We start from the raw sequence: 21,570 nt of genomic DNA, 5'->3' as shown, positions 1-21,570 counted from the left end.
TTTACTAGCAGGTTAGCTAAGGTTAGCAACATACACAACATCCAGTTAGTGACGCTTCCTAGTGTGTTCCTGTCACACTACAGGATTTTGAATGGTAAATATCAAACATGTTTAATTGTTCACAAAGATTACGTCCGTATCCCCTCACACTATCATCATTCATTCATCATTTGGGCAGATTATCTGTTCAGACCTGCCTCGAATCAGGAACACCCCGTCGATCGTCGGGAGGGCCGACTCTGCCCAGAATCTGCCCAATTATCCTCAAGTGTTTCGTGTGTTTTTTGACAGGCTGTTATGTTATGAAGACTATCGCACATTCTTCCCCATTGACTTACATTTAAAATTATATTCAGGGCTACATTTAAAACATTCAGAGCTTAAGCCCAAACAAAATGAACCCTTTACCTTGTGGCCACTCCAGCATTTTCTCAGGAGAATATGCTAAACCAACAGTGTTGTTCTTTTCAACCTCTTTGAATTGAGGTACTTACTGTAACATGACTTTAGATGTTTATTCTGTATCTCGTACTAATACTGTTTTTCTCCCTTAAAGAGGCATTATCATTAAAATAAGTGAATTCTTCAAACTGACAAGAATGACTATGTTATCAACTTTAAAGATATTGAATATCAGCACAAAATATGAGCTGTTATCAACTTCACTTCAATATATGAGTGAACAAGCACACAAATCGTATCATCTTGTCTACATCTGAATGTATCAAAAAAAGGTTGTGTAAAACAAAACGTTTTAAATATTTTACTAGACATTTTTCTGACTTATCAGCTTTGGCTTCTGTAATTAGTTTATTTCTTAATTTCTTTAATAAGTAATTGTGAGGTAAATGTTTTCAGTCTTTTTGGTATTTTAATGTACACCAGCTGACCTCCTACCATTCCTTTGTTTCTGATAAAGCTGGCAAGCTAAAAGTGTGTGAGTCTGATTAAAATATAATTTCCTCTTCAAACAGCCTTGAAGACATTAACCTCATTTGCATGAACGTCTCATACTCTGCCTCACATACTTTCTAGGTGGAGACATATTGTTTGATGGCACTGACTAATAATTAATTTAACCGGACAGCGGAAATTACTTTGGAGAAGACAAGCCAGGTCATTGTTATGCATGAGATGGAGATCATGAGCAAAAGACAATTATGTCAAAAAAAAGCTAAATTGTACTTCCAAAAATTCTTCAGGACTGAACAAGTGCAGAGGATGATGTGTCAGGATGTCTCAGATTTCACAGACATATTTTCTTTCCTAATGCAGTTTACCTTTAACCTAGTACAGTAATGCTAGTACACATGGCATTATTCCCTTTTCTTCCACTAGTTCTGACTGGCATAATTACATTTAATGGCAAAGCTTCATAGTAAGTTTTGGTGACTTTGCAGGTCAAAACTTCATCGTGTCTTGGTTAAAACTGTCATCTTGCTCACATGATGCCCTTTTTTCAACAGCAATTCAATGACTATATTTCAACATATAGTTAGGACCTGCCACAGACTGAAGCTTATTCACACAGTATGAAGGCAGTTTTAACCTCGATGTCTAGAAGTATTTTGACCTGCAAATCAGCAAAGCCTTAGTGCTGTGGGCCTCAGTGTGCTCCGAACAAAGTGCTTGTAAGATTGTTCAACGGCTTCTAAAACACCCCATCAGATGGCAGATGCTAGGAGCGACAATCTGTCAATCACACCCGCTGTGTGCAGCGATTGAGGTGGGGAAGTGAAAATTGGACACTCATGCAATTATGTAGTACAATTTCTGACCCTGATTTCACAATAACTTCACTTCATAACTTAATTAAATGTGTGTGTGTTTGCAGAAACACACAAACACACACTTTTTTCCATTCTTTGTGTAGCCTCCTACTGAATTTGTGCACATATTTTATTAATGTTAATCATTTTAAAACGTATCTACTATCACGCATCTTTTCTACACTAACATTTTCAGATCTCCTTTACAATGGCAGATGATTTACTACCTCAGTTTTTGAAATTATTACTAACATCATTTCATAATCTCAAAATCTTATTGGCCCTTATTTGAGCCCATATTCATCCTCTGAGGAGCGTTTATGTGCTCAGCACGTTTCATGGCAATCTGCAGGTTACATTGATAGGGATGATGAAATGAGAAAGATGGAGGCACTCTCGGCAGACAGTGAATATATATTACAAAGGTATTGGCAGTCTGGACAGGAGTACCATCCGCCACTGGCCCCACTGATAGAAAAAAAGAATATTGTTAATAAATATTAAGAGGATTATCATATCTGACTCCAATGCACATTTCCTACACAGTTTTATCAATCTGAACTGTTTCTGCCCTTTCACTCCAGCTGAGATTTTCGAGCCCTGCGGTCACCCAGGAACACCAACCTATGGGATCCCCAGCTCCAACAAGCTCCACTTCCAGGCGGGAGAGACCCTCCACTACTCCTGTCTGACCGCCCACCAGCTGCTGGGTGAGCCTGTTCTCCACTGTGTCCCTGGACACCCATCCCAGTGGAGTGGGCTGCCACCTGTCTGCAAAGGTAAGAAACTGCAGCCTGATGTCTTTACTACATTGCCAGGTCATCTTCAGTTATACACAATGTCTAAGAGTCCTTAAAAGTCTGCTTCTTAAAATACATGATCTAATTTAAGATCATGAAAAATACGAAAATCTATGAGATCCTAAAATAATTAGATTGCCAGTTGATAGACTAGTTAATAGATACAAATATATAAATGTGCCAAAAAATTCTTTAATAATTTCAAAAAACTCATCTGATTGAATCCAGTGGTCGAGCCATAAAAATATTATAAGCAACTGAATATCACACGACACGACATCTATTGCACGTCTGTCCGTCCTGGGAGGGGGATCCCTCCTCAGTTGCTCTCCCTGAGGTTTCTTCCATTTTCCCCCTTTAATTATAGGGTTTCTTTTAGGAAGTTTTTCCTTGTGCGATGCGAGGGTCTAAGGACAGAGGGTGTCGTATCCTGTACAGTCTGTAAAGCACACTGAGGCAAATGTGTAATTTGTGATATTGGGCTATATAAATACATTTGATTTGATTTGAATACCTAACTGTAAAATTAAACCACAGCTGAATACTTAATGTCAAAATTCAAATAGCATTGAATTATTGCCAAAGTTACAATATCCTTCCTAGAAGGTGGTTGAAACCTAATAAAGCCAGATAGATGATTGATGCATGCTGGATCATGGACCACCTTACTGGCCGGCCAGTGGATGTCTGTGTCTCATCACAGGGTGGATAAAAGAATCAATAAAAGAAGCTGATCTCACAACAGGAACAACAGCCTGGCATCACATGGTGGCAGAGAGGAGGATGAAGACAAAGTCTACATAATCCCTCTCACCCTCTCTACCATGAGCTGTTCATTCAGCCACCTATTAACTACATCCTGGCACTTTGTCTTCTCTTCTCTTACCAAAGTGAAATATATTATACAATCAGTCATCTGAATTTCAACATTCATAGATCTTCACTTGCTCATAAGATTCAAATCCTTTAGGCCTTTCTCTGCTTCCAAAGTGTTAAGGGAAACTAAAATACACTTTAAAATTGCAATTTTTTACATTTATTTTTTAATAATGTTACTGTAGTTAAAATGAACAAATATGTAACATTTGTAAGACTTATTTGAGTTTCAGTGGTTCATTGTAATATTTTACATTGTATTGTTATTTTGTATTATCTGTATATATTAATATGGTTCAGTCACAGTATAATTACAAAATGAGAATTAAACCATACCAAATGTTATTTAGAATGTTAGCAGATTAGTGGCCAGATGAAGCTGCTCAGGGTCTTGGCTGAATGTGTGCAGAATGAACATTGGTGAGTGTCCTCAGTTGTCCCCCCGCCCTGCCAGCTGCACTCAGACCGTTGATGCACAGCACTGCACTTGGTGTCAACGTTTTACAACAGTCCATTTATTTTATTTCATTTTTGAATACGGGCCACACTCTCAGAGCTGCCAGTATTACCTGCTGCAGTGAGACCAGTTCTCCTTGCTTCCTTATACTCACAGGCAGCTCCCATGTTTCCCAAACTGTGATACCATAGCCCAGATTCTACATTTATATTATATTTTACCTGATATCAAGTAAATCCTTTCATTGTGACCACGTGGATATTACCGATTTTTGTCATTTTAGCAATAAATTAATACATTCTTCATCCAGAAATCAGAAATTTTGGACTCTTTAAGCTATTTAAAGAACTACAAAGGTTCTTAATATCTTGATACATACAGTTAAGTCATGTGAACTCTGAATGTTATATATATATATAGTTTTTTCATTGTACCATGCAACTTAATTTATCTAAGGTTGTTTATGTGATTGTTTGTTTATTTGTTGTAATTTCTGGTTTGGTATATAATCGAGCTTGTTATCCTATTTTTACTTGAGTAATACTGTAAATATTGTACCTCAACATGTGCTGGAAAGATTAAACTAAAATAACATGAATCAAACCTGGACATGCTTAAAATAATCAACAAAAAAACATTATCTGTTAAGTCCATATTTGGCATAAATCAAAACATTTAGCTTGAACGAGACATTATCTTGCGCACTCCATCATACCTACTTTACTTTCAGGTGTGGGCATTTGGACAGTCACATGATCCCTTAAATCCTCTCTATTATTTAGTGACTCCAACAGAAGACTTTGAAAGTTTGAAAGACAATTTAACAAAACAAGAAACAAGCTAAACAAAGAAGACCGAGTATGTTTCAAAAAAGCAGTAAAAACACATCAGTCACAGTGAGAGGCCGGAGAGGAAAAGTGGATTGTGTTGTCCTAACACTCTGAAGAAGGTTGCTGGAGTCTCAAGGCTGAAATAACAAAGCAGGGGCCTTTAGTTTGAGCCTGCACCCTGATCAAAGCACACCCAACATCCAGACAGGGGAGATACCTGTCAGGGTGCTGGTGAAGATGTGTTTGTAATGTGCGTTTAGGCATTTCTCTGAAGATCCACAGTAACGGACTGACACTTACTTATGGCGTTATAATCATGCTTCATTCCTGAGACATTTTGAGCACAAAAAAAAATGTTTTGCAAACATGTGACATGTGATATTTTGTAGAGAAATTGCAATCATGCGTAGAATTCTTTTTTTTTTTTATCAAACAAAGTGTATTTGGTCCGTCCGTGCTAATATCCAGGTACAGTAAGCATACAATGATAATCTGTTGCACTCTTTAATGTGCCTGCTGTGTGCACAGTAGCTCTTCCAAATGTAATAAAGTATCTTAAAACTGTACATAACAAACTACTTATCATTGTACACTTACGATCAAATAAATAGTTTTCGTTTGCTCAAATTAAATAATTATTTTCATGATACAAAATATTTTATGTGTGCTTACAAAAATACGATTTTCCTGTGCCCCAAATGTTCCATTGTTCCGGAACTCAGTTTACTGAAGAAATCTTTAACTCATGGGTTCCAGTTGCATCACTCTCACATTTTGGTTCATTATGTCGTTGAACAAGTCGGGGAGATGAGATGAGTTTGTTGAATTTTCATCCGTAGAATAAAGGTTAGACAGAATGACTTTAATAGCTGCTTACTTACTTTTTCTTAGGTTTTCATTATTCATAATTTTATGTTTATTAACACTGCTTCTGTATTTTCCTCAGCTCACCCAGCGGAGCATGATGAGCACAGATTAGATGGTAAGTTTTGCCACTTTGAGTCTGTATGAGCATAGACAACAGATATACAGATATGTGCCAACAATGTTTTCAGCTATTTATTTTGCACATTCAAAGTTAGCTAAATAGTTTCTGATGAGTGAACTGTGATGAAACAAGATGGGCACATACAGTAGAAGAGTTGTTCTAAACAAAAGGAACGATAACATTTTACTGTCAGTAAATAATGTCCCCTTTCTTTCCCCAATAGTGTCCACTGCAGACCTCAGAATGGAGGGGGCCCAAGTAGCATTTGCTGTCTTCATCCCCATCATCCTCCTCCTCATCTTCGTCATTGGCATCTACCTCTACTACTCAAAGTAGGTTCAAATGATGAAGAGGAAGACATTTTTACATAAATAAATGTGTCCTCGGCTTCTCTTTATCACTGCTCCTCGTACTAGGATGGATGCAGAGTCGAACTTTTACGACAATTATCAGTTGTCTATTTTATAGTTCACTTTGTAGTAGTTTAATTAGGAGCACTAACAAAACAATAAAACACATAATACATACTACTGAGAGAGTTTGGATGTTTTAATGTGGGGTTGTATTACCTATAGCTGGCGGTCGGTACACCCAGAGTTAGCAGAAGCAGACAGGAGTTACCGCTAGGTTAAGCTAAGCAATGTTCTGCTTTGGACAGCAAAACATATTATAATATATAATATATAGCCAACCCTGTTCTGCCATCTCTTCAGATATGCTGTGTGTCACTGATCCTTCATTAAACCATCCACCTCCATCACAGCTGGCCTACACCTCTCTATTAGCGTTGGATTTCAGACACAAACTGGGTCATTAAAGCAAGTGCAGAAGTATGTCAAAGGCTGAGCAAAGTACACCGTCTAAGCAATATAACTCTACAGCCCCATCAAGGAGGAAAGTGTTCAATAAATAGAAACCACGTTTTACTGAGAGCCTCTTCGTTCTCCTGCATGGTGCACATCATTATTTTCTGATCTCCTGGACAAAAGAGGGGCAGATTCTGTCTGAACAAAATGAACTCAAAGAGAGGCAAATACAACTATATTTAGTTAGCTGCATTTTTAAAATAGCTGCCATCGGATTAGGATCAAGGATTTCAGCACACTATGATGAATAGAAGAACAAAGTGTGACTCAACCGGAACATACATCTAGAAGAAATGTAAAGTCCACAGAAATAATTTGTCCTCTGTTCCTGAAGAGGAGTATTCATATTGTGAATGCTGCTACATTACTCCAGGATGACTTCTTACATAGTATTGTAAACATATGTTTCTCCTCCTTTGTCTTGACGTATTCTCTGTCTGTACTCAGGCTTCAGAGGAAGCCACTGCAGCTCTCCCTGACCTCCAATTTACCATATGAAATCATCCCTGGAGAACCTACCTTTGACAACTCAGTTTATGAGACAACAGTGAGTAAACATACGTCTGTTTGCTTTGTGTGTTTGTGTGATGGGCTAGGTGCAGGGTCTTCTGTCTGCTGCATTGTTCTGTAGCAGCAGGCTGTAAGAGCCTTGCATCCTGTGTTCCCAGTGTACCTCGTTGCTTCTCTCTCCCATTGCCTAACATCATGGACTCTTGGTTTGACACCAGAGAAGGCCTTTCAGCATGGCTGGATTAATCTGTTGAGGGGGCCTCGGGCCAAAAATGAGTTATTGGACCCCTATTACTCCCCACATTCCTCTGGTGGCTTCAGACTTGATGTGGTAATCTGAACAAATTAATTTGGGAATATGCAACATGTATGCACAAAACTGAAATGCTGTAAATCCTAAAGAGTAGATTCTAACACAGAAAAACCTCTTCAGGATAGCACCTCAAGCTCAGGTAACAAAGCAGAACCCACTTAAAGGCCTGTATCATGTGAGGTGTGCGTTGTTTCAATTTCAATTTCAATTGAATGAGCATAGATCAGTTGGCACACAGTTAACCTGGAGTGGGCCCAAAACGAAGCCAAGTTCACAATGCATCAACTGTTTGTCTGTTTAGGGAATTATCTACTTGCAAATTTGTTCAAGAATTTTCACCACTAAAGTAGAATATGTATTTGGGGTTTATTAATAGGGTGGGATATAGGGTCATGTGGCCCTGTCTTTTAGAGAGGTGCTGTGCAGAAATCTAACTTTAAGACCATAATTATGTTAGTTATTGTATTATATTGTGCTCATGTAGCACATATTTCTCAATAAAGCTGTGTTTAATGACCACAAACTAACTGACACATAGTGAACCTGCTGTATGCATCATACGTGATGGAAAGTTTAATAACAGGGATGGAAGTTGGAAGCGTCTATTGGAGCCTTACAGTTCTCAAGCATTCTTAGGCCCGGGGTATTTCCTGGTGTGCCCATTTGATAATCAAGCCTTGATGCCCAGACAGTTTTGCTGAAACTCTGCGTTGCAGTAGTGGACATTTTCCAAATGGTTCAAGATTTGGTGTGAGAACGTTACCGTACAGGGTCCAACATCCCAATGTGATAGAGAGAAAACAACTATAGCATTAAGTTCTGCAAAAGAGTCATTAGAGAAAAGAGATGTGTGACAATAACCCAGGTTAGTCATCAAAATAGCACAACCTGCTGTAGATCTTCAGTCTAAACTCCACTGGAGGTGTAGTGTTTGAGGAGGTCAGTAATGAAAGATGGTTGTTGTAGAAACATCTACTCTATTTACATTTGATCAACATAAGGTGGCTTATTGTAGCCCACTATCAAATCAGCTGAAGTGAAAACAAATGTCTTCAAACGCACCCAAATTAATTCACAAATACAAAATAATATTGCATATTTTTCTCTATAATTAAATTTTCAGCAGCAGGTACAGTTGTATACACTGGGACAGACAGGCACTGTAAGTTGTCAGACTGATGGTTTGCCCTCAAACCTTCTCAGGTTAAGAGCAGAAAACGTGATATTTGGCTGATAACCTCCATAAAGTGCAAGTTCCTCTTACAATTATTTTAATAATAGCATCAATTTATATCTATAATGAAGAACTAGGAACTTATTTTGTATACATTTAATTTAACACTTTATTGTATAACTACCAATACTGTGTTCTACCAATATATATTAGTAAATCCCCTACGTTTACTGTGCAGTCTCCAACTCCAACTGATGACACTTTCTTTGTGTTGAGTTATTTTTTCTTCTTCTTCTTCCATGCCTGCAATCCCAAAGAACAATGAGGTGAGTTTGTCCTGAATCCTGAGAACAGTACATATTAAATGCTTTGCATATCTTGCAAGTTAAAGTGTCAAGTGGATATAAAGGATAAGTGTGGCGATATTCTTATGTTGTGCTTTTCCTATGGTCAGCAAATCTGATATGCAGTCCCAAAGCAACAATGAATGTAACTGCTAACTACTAACAAGTATTGTGTGTATCATAACCTGATGCGTCTTCTTCTCTGTGCCAGAGAAATACTTTTTTTTTTTGACTCATCAATGAGCCTCACTGTTGCTCTGGGTGTTACCATGAACACGTACTGTACTTTATTTTGACTTAATCCCACACACACTGTCCTGCTGCCACTAATTATCACCAGAGCACCAGATGTGGATTAATACACCGCTGAAATAAATCCCCTACAAAAACTATTTCCTCCTATATGTTTGACAAAAAACAGATACCAGAGAGCCACATACAGGGTTGGGAAGTGAGACAGTATTGATACAGAGATGGACTAACACAAGTTTTTTTATTCAAATGAAAGTCAGTGATTGTTGATTTATGGTCACACAGTCCCCATTTCTATGACCTATGATATGACATTGGTGTATCATGCTGTGTTGCATGCCAGAGTAACTTTCAGTACTGGCAGCTGTCCCAATACATCGTTGTAGACACTGTTTCTAACATGACTCAACAACACTGCTCATGGCAGTGACTCTTCCTTACCAAATGAGTAATGGCGCTATTTCACTATAATTAAATTGAATCTAAAATGTAAATTGGGTTGGGTTGTCTGATCATCTATTTCTGGTAAGGGGAAATGTTTGACAACCCCTGCTGTATAAGCAACTCTCTCTGTAACCATATGTGCTCATTCCCTTCACAGGAAACAAGAGAATACGAGGTTTCGATCTGAAGACGCCAGAGTGTGTGTTTCAGTATGGACAGATAAGAAGCCTGCCGGCCTTTTGAACGTCTGTCAGACTCACACCTTTGGTGACTCCACCCCGTTCTCTGTACACTGAATATGAGCCTCCCTTTATTTACCCAACAGAGGACACCACACTACCCCTGGAAAGGCTGGGCCACCGGATTATTTTTCTAGCTCTTCAACAGTACAGTCCAGCAGCAGCAGTGTGTACAGTTTTTAAACCTGTGCTCGCATCCTGAGGACTTTCAGTGTAAAGTACCATCTCAGAAAGCAGAGGGAATCAATGCGAAGCTTGTGCCATTAAGTGCATATAACCACAGATGTTACATTGTGTTATGTACATTATACACTATAGGTCTCCTGTCACCAATTAAAGAGCAATGCTTGGATTTATGGGATGTCTATTATGAGTTAATTGAGAGCAATTGAACATTGACAAAACAGCATTTGTTTTTATCAGAGTATCCCCAAAAATGTTGCTCTTTAATGCAATATTCTGCGATAATAAATCTGAATGTGCCTTAAATAAAAGGCCCTTGAAGAAATATCATTCTTTCTGAGAGCGAGAAGAAGAAATTGATTTAATTCTCATGTCTGTGTGTCAAGTACAGAGCTTGGCGTGGTTAGCCTAGCTTAGCATAAAGACTGGAAGCGGGGACAGTTAGCCAGGCTTAATACACCCAACACCTCTAAAGCTCAATAAGAAATAAGTTGCATCGTGTTCATTTATACCTAAACTAGAAAAATATAACAATGTGTTTTAGGAATCTAACAATTTCTTGACTTTTTGGCTTTTTTCTTCCAAGATTATAGAGATACAAACAAATGAAGCGCTTGGCGCACATAAATAGCTTGCTTATTTGCACGTTTGATAATGAACAAGCTAATCATTATCTTGCTAGCATTTACAGGCTCACAGCAACAAGTAAGGAGTGGCAAAAATAATTTCACACAATCAGTTTGCCTCTAGTGGGTCTTCACTGTTAAAGCTTGGCTTGGTAACATATTTCAGAACCATTTTTTGTTTATCAGGTGAAATGCTCTGTACACCCCGACAGCAGTCAATAAATCAAATGCTGTGGCAAAAACATTTTTTACATGCGGTAGCTGTGGCTGTCGCAAGACTGTAGTACTATAATTGTTTGAATGAATTGAATTGAATGAACATTGAATTGGCCGAATGAAATGATTGGACATCCGACCTGACTGCCTACCTTCCTGCGTGCATTCATTGTGAGTCTTCCACAAGCTTCTAGCTTGACAGCTAACAATAGCCAAAACACAGGGTTGCACAATGAAACTGCTGAAATCTAGCATTTGGCTAAATTTGGCTATTTTATTTGCATAGGCAAGAATGTAAACAAACAAAATCAATGCTGAATTCTCTTTGCAGATAATATGGCCTACATCTTTAATATCAAAAATTCAACATCAGGGAAACATTGTCCACCAACTTTGGAGGTTTGAGCAAATAAAGTCAAATCAAATGTATTTACATAGCCCAATATCACAAATGTGTCTCAGTGTGCTTTATAGACTATACAGCATACGACCCCCTCTGTCCTTAGACCCTCGCACCACACAAAGAAAAACTCCCTAAAACAAACCCCACAATTAAAGGGGGAAAAATGGAAGAAACCTCAGGGAGAGACTGAGGAGGGATCCCTCTCTCAGGACGGACAGATTGTAATAGATGACGTGTGTCCAGGATAAACAACATAGTAAAAATGCAACAGAGACAATCCATATGACAGAAATGATGAGGTAAGGTACATGAACAAGATGGATCCAGGAGGATGTCAAAATAAGCTTCCCGGTGCCTCCAAAAATAAAAATAAAGGCAAGCCTGAGCCAGCCCTAACTATAAGCTTTATCAAAGAGGAAAGTCTTTAGCCTGCTCTTAAATGTGGAGAGGGTGTCTGCCTCCCGAACACAAACAGGGAGCTTGATAGCTCTGGCTCAAATTGTATTTTTGGCACCAATCATCATTGATGTACACAGAGAGTCTGCCTCATCTCGTCCTGCGCTCTGTCCTGCGGTCCGCCCGTCGACTGCAACAGCTTGATCAGGGATCCTAGATGGAGCCGGAACTCTGTAAAGATGTGGGCACAACAGTTAAAGTTAAGTGTTAGACATTGTTTCCCCCCCTGCTTCCAAGTGTTTATGCTAAAATAGGTTTAACACATCCTCCAGCTCCGTACTTAAGACACTGATATGAAATCACTATCAATTTTCCCATCTCACTCACATAAAGAAAGCAAACAGGCATAATTCACAGAATGTTGAGCCATAAACAACATCCAATTCACATGGAGATCATTCAAGTTTTCAATTTATATTTTAGAATGGCAATCCTAATTTCATACATTCATAATGTAACATGCCAAATTAATGACAAAGACATTTGGATTTCTACTTGGTTTAGCAGAATCACATAAGCTTAACAAATTTAATTTTAAACACTTTTACATGTTGTGCATTACACTTTCTATAAAACAAAAGGAAAATTTGCACCAGGGTAAACTATTCATAGTGTCATCTTCTGTTTGGAGATTACGTCTAAAATCTGAAGATTTCTGTTCAAACATACAGTATTATTGCATAATAATATGTATCCAAGCTGGAGTGATGACGATGATAATAAACCTATTTTTGATTCATTGTAGATAAAGTACTGATTAAGCTACTTCACAAACATGTTCAATAAAGGTTGTTCAGAAAAACAATGGATGCTTTGAACGTGTCCTGTATTGTAGGTGAGTGAATGGATTGCCATTTGTATTGCAATTCCAATTTGTTATGGTCATGAATTAAATGATCTATTGAATCATTGATTTTCAGAATGTTTGTAATACACAATTCAAATGAACATAAGGGCTTGACACTGAATGTAACTTTAGTTGAATTTAATTTTTTAACTACAATGTCAAATTCAGTTTTCTTTATTGAAATAGTTTTCTGAACTCAGATTTCTGAGCCACACCTTTATAATAAATAATAATAATATTTGAGAGCAGACGGGACAGGTTTGTAGATACACAACACGTTTGGCTAACTCTGAGCACCTTAGTAAACATTTGTAAAGAGTGTTAATGAAACATGTGCTTGTCAAAATCTTATCTATATCACAGTTATAAAGGACAGATGGAATTTTGATAACATCTTAAAAAGGTCCAAACTTCCATTCATAAGTCTGTTTTTCTTGTTTACAAAACATGTTCATACTTTTTAATGCTTGCATGCATTCTCTTGAATGTTGATTCGCAGATTGGTAACCACTCAAATGAGTGTTTACTTACTTATGGTGTTAATGAAAAAACTAATGTTGAGTGAAATTTCATACGTGGATGACTTTCAGTGGGCTGACACCCTGTGCTTAGCCAGCCATAATGAACAAGCTCTTTCAACCAAACACCTGGACAGCATTAAGAAAGATGCCAAAGTTCAGTGCAACTTCAAAAAAAATATTCTACTTAACAGTTTTGATTCCTATAGACAGACTTGATTATTGATGCAGTCAAGGACTAAAATTTGCAAATGTTTTTCCATATTTTGATTTTGGACTGAAAATGTACAGTGGATGATTCAAAGAGCGGGTCGACAACATGCCGAGAAGAAATGACAATGGACTTACAATAGGTAGCAAATGGCATGGAGTAATGCTAACATGAGAAAGGCAAGTAATATTTGTTATTATCCAACAGCAGTGCTTCTATTCAACATCTATTGACGCTAATAATGTAATGCTGGTAGCAAAACATTTAGTGGAACCTTAATCTGTTAAATAAATTACCTTTTTACATTACGCAGCATAGCTTACACAAGATAACTATTAACTGAGTCATAAAATATGAATTAAACTCATCTTGGTTCATTGTTTTTACAATGACCACACACACACACACACACTTTTTCATCCAGCATCTGTTGAAGTTTTTGAGATGTGCATACCCTAATTTAGATGAACAGGTTCTAGGGCAGACCTGGGCATTGCCAAAATAAGAAAGATTGATACAGAATGCCGCGTTTTAAAGAAGACATGGACTGCTAAGTATTTATTTACAGAAGTCAAAGGTAAAGCCGTGTGCTTAGTTTGTGGTGCGCAGGTCGCTGTGTTCAAGGATTACAATTTGAGTCACCAATCAAGAACTTGTCTGATGAAGAGCGGGAAATGGAGTCGGGTGCTTTGCTAGCTAAACTGCAAACCCAACAAGGACTTTTTACAAAACATTGCACATCCAGAGATGCAGCTGTCAACACAAGTTATGTCTTATCCCACAACATCGCTAGAAAAAGTAAACCATTTTCTGACGGAGAGTTTATGAAGGAGTGTTTGGTGGATTCTGCAGAACTCATATGCCCGGTGAAAAAGGAGGCATTTCAGAATGTGCCCCTCTCCCGACGCACAGTAACAAGGAGGATTGAGACATCTGGAGCTTCAGCTACAGAACAGAGCGGTCAACTTTGACTTTTTTTCCCCTTGGTTTTGGATGAGAACTGCGATGTATCTGAGTGACACTGCCCAGCTACTCATCTTCCTACGTGGGATAACTAAGGACTCAAAATCACGGAGGAGCTGGCAGCCATGCAGTCAATGAAAGGGACAACAGGGAGTGATTTGTTCACGGAGGTAAATGCATGTGTGGACAAGTTGGGACTGAAATGGGACAAGCTGGCAGGCGTGACAACGGATGGTTGGCCAAATTTGACGGGGAAAAATGTTGGACTTTTGAAGAGAATGCAGTATAAAGTGACAAATGAACCCTGAACAGAAATGGGTATTTTTGCATTGTATTATACATCAGGAAGTGTTGTGTAAGTTAGTTCTAAAAATTAACCATGTTGTTGATGTTGTAACTAAAATAGTTAACTTCATCAGGACAAGAGCATTACAATCACAGACAGTTTGTTGCACTTTTGGAGGAAAATTAGACTGAATATCGTGACATAGGCTACCACACAGCTGTCAGGTGGCTCAGCCTGGGCAAAGAGTGTCTGAGAGAAGAGATTCAAGACTTCTGTGTGAAGAAAGGAAAAGACGTCCCACAGCTTTCAGATGCAGACTGGATGGCAGACCTTGGTTTTGCTGTAGATGTGACCGCAGTAATGAATTAACTAAATGTCAAACTGCAATGCAAGGGCCTTTTTGTGCATGAAATGTACAGTGCAGTGAAGGCTTAAAGTCCTCCCATTCGGTCTCTTCAATGCCCCTGCCACATTTGAGAGAAAGATGGACAAGTTACTTGCTGACTTTCCCAGCCAGTAGTGTGCTGGAAGACATTCTTGTCCATGGTGTGTCCTTCCAGTCAGAATCAGGTTGAGCTGCTTGCAGTGGTCCGCACCATCTGGCATTTCAAATATTACTTCAGGGCCTCCACTTCATTCACGACTGAACACTCGGTTTTACAGTGGCTCGTGTTTTTCAGAGAGCCAAAAGGCCAGGTGGCACACTGGCTCGAGGACAAAAAGGTTCTGTGGTCCATAGACTGTGGGCCCCGCAGACAGATCCCATGCCCAGCTCCAACAGTTACCCGTGGAGAGTCCCATGGAGACAGTGGGGATTGATGTCCTCACTCCGTTACCTCACATGGAGAGAGGTAACTGCTTCTGGCTAGTATACAGCTCCTCAACACTGAGAATGAAGTTTAAATGTAAACTCATATTTATCCATGGAAATACTTTATAGCCTTTATACAATCCCTGTTATGAAATAAGTCAAGTATTTGGACCAACAAATACTAAAAAGGTTGAATATAAGTAACAATTTGATTTGGCTGGAAAGATATTGACTCAAATATAGATTTTTGTTTTCAAAGCATTTAAAAACGAGTCCTATAAATAGTACAAAATAATTATTTTTACTTCTTAATTTAATTTATTTGCTTTTATTAATATGTGTGGCAGTCATGTTGTATTATAATGACCTAATGTCATTGTGGCAGTGGGGTTTGGTTAGGGTGGAGATCAGACAGCTGGACAGAATCAGGTAATCAGTCACACACTATAGTGTGGTGGTCACCTGGTTCTGATTACCTGATTGTGTCCAGCTGTCTGACCTCCAGCTGAGACACTCACATCTCTCCACCAACAGGCGGCGCTGTAACCACAGAGACATACAAGTAATCACATATTCTCACTAGTATGTGGACAGCTTTGTTCATGACAGTGGACATGGTGAAGACAAACCCTGCATGTCACAATTGTTCATTCTTACCATGTTTTGAGTATGTAGTGCACTAAATGTGGACAATATTACTGTATGAAATATGGTTATAAATGTCAATATGCTCACGCAGTTGACATTGTGGGACTCGCGACACACTAAACACTAAACCAGGGGTGTCCAAACTTTTTTCACTGAGGGCCACATACAGAAAAATATACGAAGGGCTGGGCCACTCATACTTTTGAGATATATTGCCTAAAAAAAAAAAAATCAAGGGGGGGGGGGACGACGACGGGGGACGCATGAGGGGAAATGGGGATGGATATATCTCAAGCTTGTTAAACAAATAAGTTATTGGGCTTGTTAACATTTTCTAATGTTAGAAACTTTATTTGACTGAATTTATTGAAAAATTGAGCTTATTAACATGAATACTGTGTAATATATTTTTTAACTGGGAGCAGTGATGCTGCGCTTTGGACTGAAGGATGGCTGGCAGGTCAGGAGTATGTTTGGTGGTTGAGATGTGAAGGACATCACAGAGATGGCTGTCGGTCAGTTTGGTTCTCAATCTGCTTTTGTTCAGCGTCAACAGAGAAAATGTTTGCTCGCATATGTATGTTGTGCCAAACAGACTCTTCATTCTTTTTGCTTGGCGTCGCATCAGCGGAAACTTGGCCTTTTCCAAGCTGCAGTAGAAGTCGGGTAGGGAGAGGAGTTGATATTGATTCTTCAGAGAATCATCACACTGCATTTCGATGAGTTCTAATTGCAGACTCTCTTCCACTTCTTCTGCATCCACCAGGAAGGGAGTTGAGAACAGCTTGATTTCTTTCTCAATGACAGAAAAATCTTGGAAGCGCTGATTGAATTCTGCCATAAGAGACGTGATCACAGACACACATTTCCTTTTTTAGCAGAAAGGTTGGCCTTTGGATGAGCACAATTTATTTTGGACAGCGTAGGGAAGTGCACAAGGTTTAAGTTGCGTAGTTGTGTCTCAAAAAGATGAAGCTTTGCACAGAATGCTTTCATGTGTGCATAAAGTTGTGGTACAAGCTGCTCTTTGCCTTGTAGGCCCTTGTTCAGTAAGTTAAGATGACCAGTGAGATCAACTAGAAAGGCCAGGTCTGCCAACCATAGAGGATCACTCAGTTCATGAAGAGGTCGGTCCTTCTCTTTCAAAAACTGGTCAATTTCTGATCTCAGGGAACAAAACCGCTTCAGCGTGGAGCCGCGACTCAGCCAGCGCACATCACAATGATAGAGTACGTCCCCATATTCAGCATCGACATCAGACAGGAACGCTTGAAATTCTCTGTGGTAGAGCCCTTGTGCTCGAATTATGTTGACAGTTTTCACAACTGTGGTTATCACATCGCCAAGCTGGACTATCTTGGCACAGAGAGCTTCTTGGTGGATAATACAGTGCAATTTAACAGCCTCGCCTCCACTCTCTCGCACCTTGGCGCACACCATAGATGCCATTCCTTTGCGCTCGCCTGTCATAGCTGGAGCCCCATCCGTTGCAACTCCACACAGCTTGTCCCATTTAACTCCCATCTAGTCAATTGCAGTTGACACAGCTTCAAACATATCCTGACCCGTTGTTGTGCCCTTTAGACTCCGAAGATCAAGCAGCTCCTCCGTAATGCAAAGGTTATCATCAACTCCCCGCAAACAAATTAACAGTTGTGCGGTATCGGTGGCATCTGTGCTCTCATCACATGCAATAGAGTAAAAATCAAAAGCACAAGCTTTATGTGACATTTGATTTTGTAAGTTAGCTAACAAGTCTTCGATTCGCCACGCAATTGTGTTTCTGGACATACTCACGTTGTTGAATTCCTGCATCTTTTCCGGCCACATTATTCCAGCGACTTTAGTGAGGCACTGTTTAATGAAGTCACCGTCTGAGAAAGCTTTCCGTGTCGCGCTATGAGTTGAGCTACCTCGTAGCTGGCTATTGTAGCATTTTCTTGTGTTTTGTTAGCACGGTAAAAATACTGTTGTTGAGTCTGCAGGCTAGCTGCCATTTGCTTTACTTTCTCCTCTCGCTCAGCAGCAGTGTAGGACGTGTAGGTCGGATGCTTGGTTTCGTAGCGTCGTCGTAGATTATACTCTTTTATTACTGCGACCACTTCATTGCAAATCAAACAGACACACTTCAACTTGACTTCTTTGAAGAAATATTTCCCACCGTGTCTGAAATTTTCTGCATTCACTTGCTAGCTTGCGTTTCTTTGGTTCTGACATTGTTGGAGAAGCGGCCTTAGGACTGCAGCTGGTGAGTAGCTCCACCTACTAGTCAAACTAAGAACTACAATACAGTCAAGCGGAAGTTTCATGTATGGGCCACATTCCATTCTATTTTTAGAATGTGCTGTGGGCCAATAGAAAATGGTTCCTGCGGGCCGCAGTTTGGACACCCCTGTTAGAGCATTGCGCTCCCAGAATGCAGGGTTACTTGTAGTTCCTAGAGCAGTGGTCCCCAAACTAAGGCCCGCGGGCCGGATACGGCCCACCTCCACATTTGGCCCGGCCCCCTGAACAATACCAGAAACGCATTATGATTTTTTTTTCAGTCTGGCCTCGCAAATCCTAGACTAGCCCCTGTCAAATAGAACGGAATAATGGCGAAAAGGTTAGGTAGGAGAAAAATTGATTCAGAATGCAGGGTATTTAACCTGCAGTGGTCAAACGATTCTTTTTTTGTTCAATGCAAAGAAAAGGCTGTTTGTCTCATCTGTCAAGAGGCGGTGGCGGTATTCAAAGAATACAATCTGCGCCGACACTATGAATCCCGTCACAAAGAGAAGTATGATAACTTGCAAGGCCAAATGCGAGCAGACAAACTCTCAAAGCTAAAAAGTGGACTTTTAGCTCAGCAGAATACATTTGTACGCCAAGCTCAGCTGAACCAGTCATCCGTTCGAGCCAGCTTTCGGGTTGCTCAACTGATAACAAGCAGCGGTAAACCTTTCACTGATGGAGTTTGTCAAGAAATGTTTGAATGCTGTCACGGAAGAGGTGTGTTCCGAGAAGAAAGATGTCTTTAATGCCATGAGTCTGTCGGCGAGTACAATCACCAGACGCATTGAAGAAATCGGGGGTAATGTATATGCCCAGCTGCAGCAGAAGACGAAAGAATTTGATTTTTTTTCATTAGCACTGGATGAGAGCACGGACGTGCAAGACACAGCGCAGCTGCTCATTTTTATTCGTGGAGTTAGCGCAAACTTTGAGATGTGCGAGGAGCTGGCAGCCCTCCAAAGTCTCAAAGGGACTACAGCGGGGGAGGATATTTTCGGCAAAGTATGCCAAACCATGGAAGAGTTGGACCTAGACTGGCCAAAGCTTGCCAGCATCACGACTGATGGGGCTCCTAGTATGGTGGGCGCGTCTCGGGGCCTAAAGGACGCATGAACCGGGAGATGAAAGAACGGGGTCTCACCGCCCCGCTACAAGTCCACTGCCTAATTCACCAGCAAGCACTGTGCTGCAAAGTGGGATTCTGTCATGAAGGTTGTGGTGTCATGCATAAACTTCATCAGAGCAAAGGGACTTAAACAGGCAGTTCCAACAATTCCTGTCTGAACTGGAGCCTGCGCAGGGCGATGTGCTGTACTACACAGAGGTCCTATGGTTCAGCCGGGGCAGAGTTTTGAGGCGTTTTTACGAGCTGCTACCCGAAATTAACGCATTTCTTAATTCAAAAGACAAAACGGTCCCAGAGCTGATCGACCCAGAATGGAAATGGCACCTCGCATTTTTAACAGACGTGACAAAAATGCTGAACAGCCTTAACTTGCAGCTACAAGGCCAGGGGGAACTCATTTGCGACATGTATTCTCACATAAAAGCACTTGAGGTGAAACTTGCGCTGCTTTTGGAACAAGTGAAACTTAATTTTTTCTGTGAAGAACCCCGAGAGGGTTATTTGGTTATTATTTATTTCACAAATAGTATTATTTATTTCCTGACTTTCTTTTCTGTGAAGATCCCAGAAAGGGTTATTAATATTTGGTTATGTGTGGCTTTCTGGAAAACAATAAATGTTTACGTTTAGGCACCCCTGCGATCGTCACACTTTTTCTGTTACAAACTGACCCCGGCCCCCATCAGAGAAGGGAAAAGTTATGTGGCCCTCACAGGAAAAAGTTTGGGGACCCCTGTCCTAGAGTCTCTAAGAGTACAATGGGAGCCAGAGCCTTCAGATATCAAGCTCCTCTCTAGTGGAACCAGCTTCCAGTTTGTGTTCGGGAGGCAGACACACTCCACATTTAAGACTTAAGACTTTCCTTTTTGATAAAGCTTATAGTTAGGGCTGTGTCAGGTTAGCCTTGGATCAGCCCCTAGTTATGCTGCTATAGATCGTGTGCATGTGACGTCACGCTTATTTCCCAACCCAGAAGTCAGCCATGTTGATTGGAATACACAACCAAGACTGCGGACATTCACGTGGGAGTTGCTGCAACGCTTCGTAATTTTCTTTGTATTTAAACGTCTAAGATTGAAAGAAAATGCCAATCGTGTGCGCAGTGTATAATTGTGGTAATAACACTACTCGTGACCCAGAGAAACGGTTCTTTAGATTTCCTAAAATCATCAAAAACAACGATCCACAAAAGAGGGATGAATTGCTGTCTACCGAACGCCATAAGCTGTGGTTTAGCAACCTAACTCGTGAGGATTTAACAGAAGAAAAAGCACAATACACCCGTGTGTGTGGCGTCCACTTTATATCTGGTAAGAGCTCATGCTAAAGCTATGTTTGCAATGTTTACGTTAAACATTTGTGCTTATGATATACCCGAACACTGTAAGACCTTACTTCTCCATATCGCTGACTGGTAAATAAGGCACTGTCCTTACATGTGATGGCAGCCATTTGCTCTTTTCTTCTGTGCATGTTTTTGTTTTGCTTATTCTTGAGCCTACTTCAATTGCGAAAAGCAAAGCACCAATGTGAGAACATGCTTCGCTTAATCCCGCCATACAATCACAGTGTGCGAGGATAACATCGCCGCTCTTCTCCCTCACAAACCACGGCTTGAGCGGTGTATCTCGAGCTCTTTGCGAGTGATTTACACGGGCATGGACGAGCGCCCTGTCATCTTTCACTGGTTTGGTAAGAAGACTACCAACCCAGCCAGAAACAAAGAAATTATAAGCATCTAAGCTCTTGTATGCCTTCATTTGTGCGTTGGTTGCCCACGACGTTTGTAGCACAAGGTAGTTCACAATATCCGGATATTCAAGAGAGTGAATACTTTGAAGAAGTCGGAGTTGTATTGCTGTTGTTGTTTGCTTTAAACGCCATTGTTGATTTGTTATCCAACCAACATGGAGTCGCACGCATACGTCACACAGTTTTGTCACATGTTTGCACACTACCTATAGGCTTAGACTGCCGGGGGACACCTCCCTGCTCTCTTCCTTCTCTTCCTCTCTCCTCCCCTCCCTCTCTCTTCTTCTCCCTCTCTATCTGTATGCATTTATGTAAATGTATGTTACTAACTCATCATCCGGGGTATCATCCCCGGAGTTTCTGTGTCTCATGTGGCAGGTTGCCACTG

At 40.2% G+C, this 21,570-nt stretch overlaps 1 protein-coding gene across 1 annotated transcript in view; it reads left to right on the top strand.

The window, feature by feature from the left end:
* Positions 1-10,218, top strand: part of LOC115017349 (seizure protein 6 homolog) — a 182,432-nt gene extending 172,214 nt beyond the window's left edge. Inside the window, exons 9-14 of the mRNA XM_029445695.1 lie at positions 2,354-2,548; positions 5,679-5,714; positions 5,944-6,052; positions 7,034-7,133; positions 8,901-8,909; positions 9,781-10,218. Coding sequence (XP_029301555.1) covers positions 2,354-2,548; positions 5,679-5,714; positions 5,944-6,052; positions 7,034-7,133; positions 8,901-8,909; positions 9,781-9,810 — 479 coding nt within the window. The 3' untranslated portion in view covers positions 9,811-10,218. The remainder of the gene's footprint in view (positions 1-2,353; positions 2,549-5,678; positions 5,715-5,943; positions 6,053-7,033; positions 7,134-8,900; positions 8,910-9,780) is intronic.
* Positions 10,219-21,570: the final 11,352 nt, after the last annotated feature.

Source organism: Cottoperca gobio, chromosome 13, assembly GCF_900634415.1.
Source record: "Cottoperca gobio chromosome 13, fCotGob3.1, whole genome shotgun sequence".
In the NCBI taxonomy this organism is placed as follows: Eukaryota; Metazoa; Chordata; class Actinopteri; order Perciformes; family Bovichtidae; genus Cottoperca; species Cottoperca gobio.
This window is presented reverse-complemented; position numbering and strand designations above follow the sequence as displayed.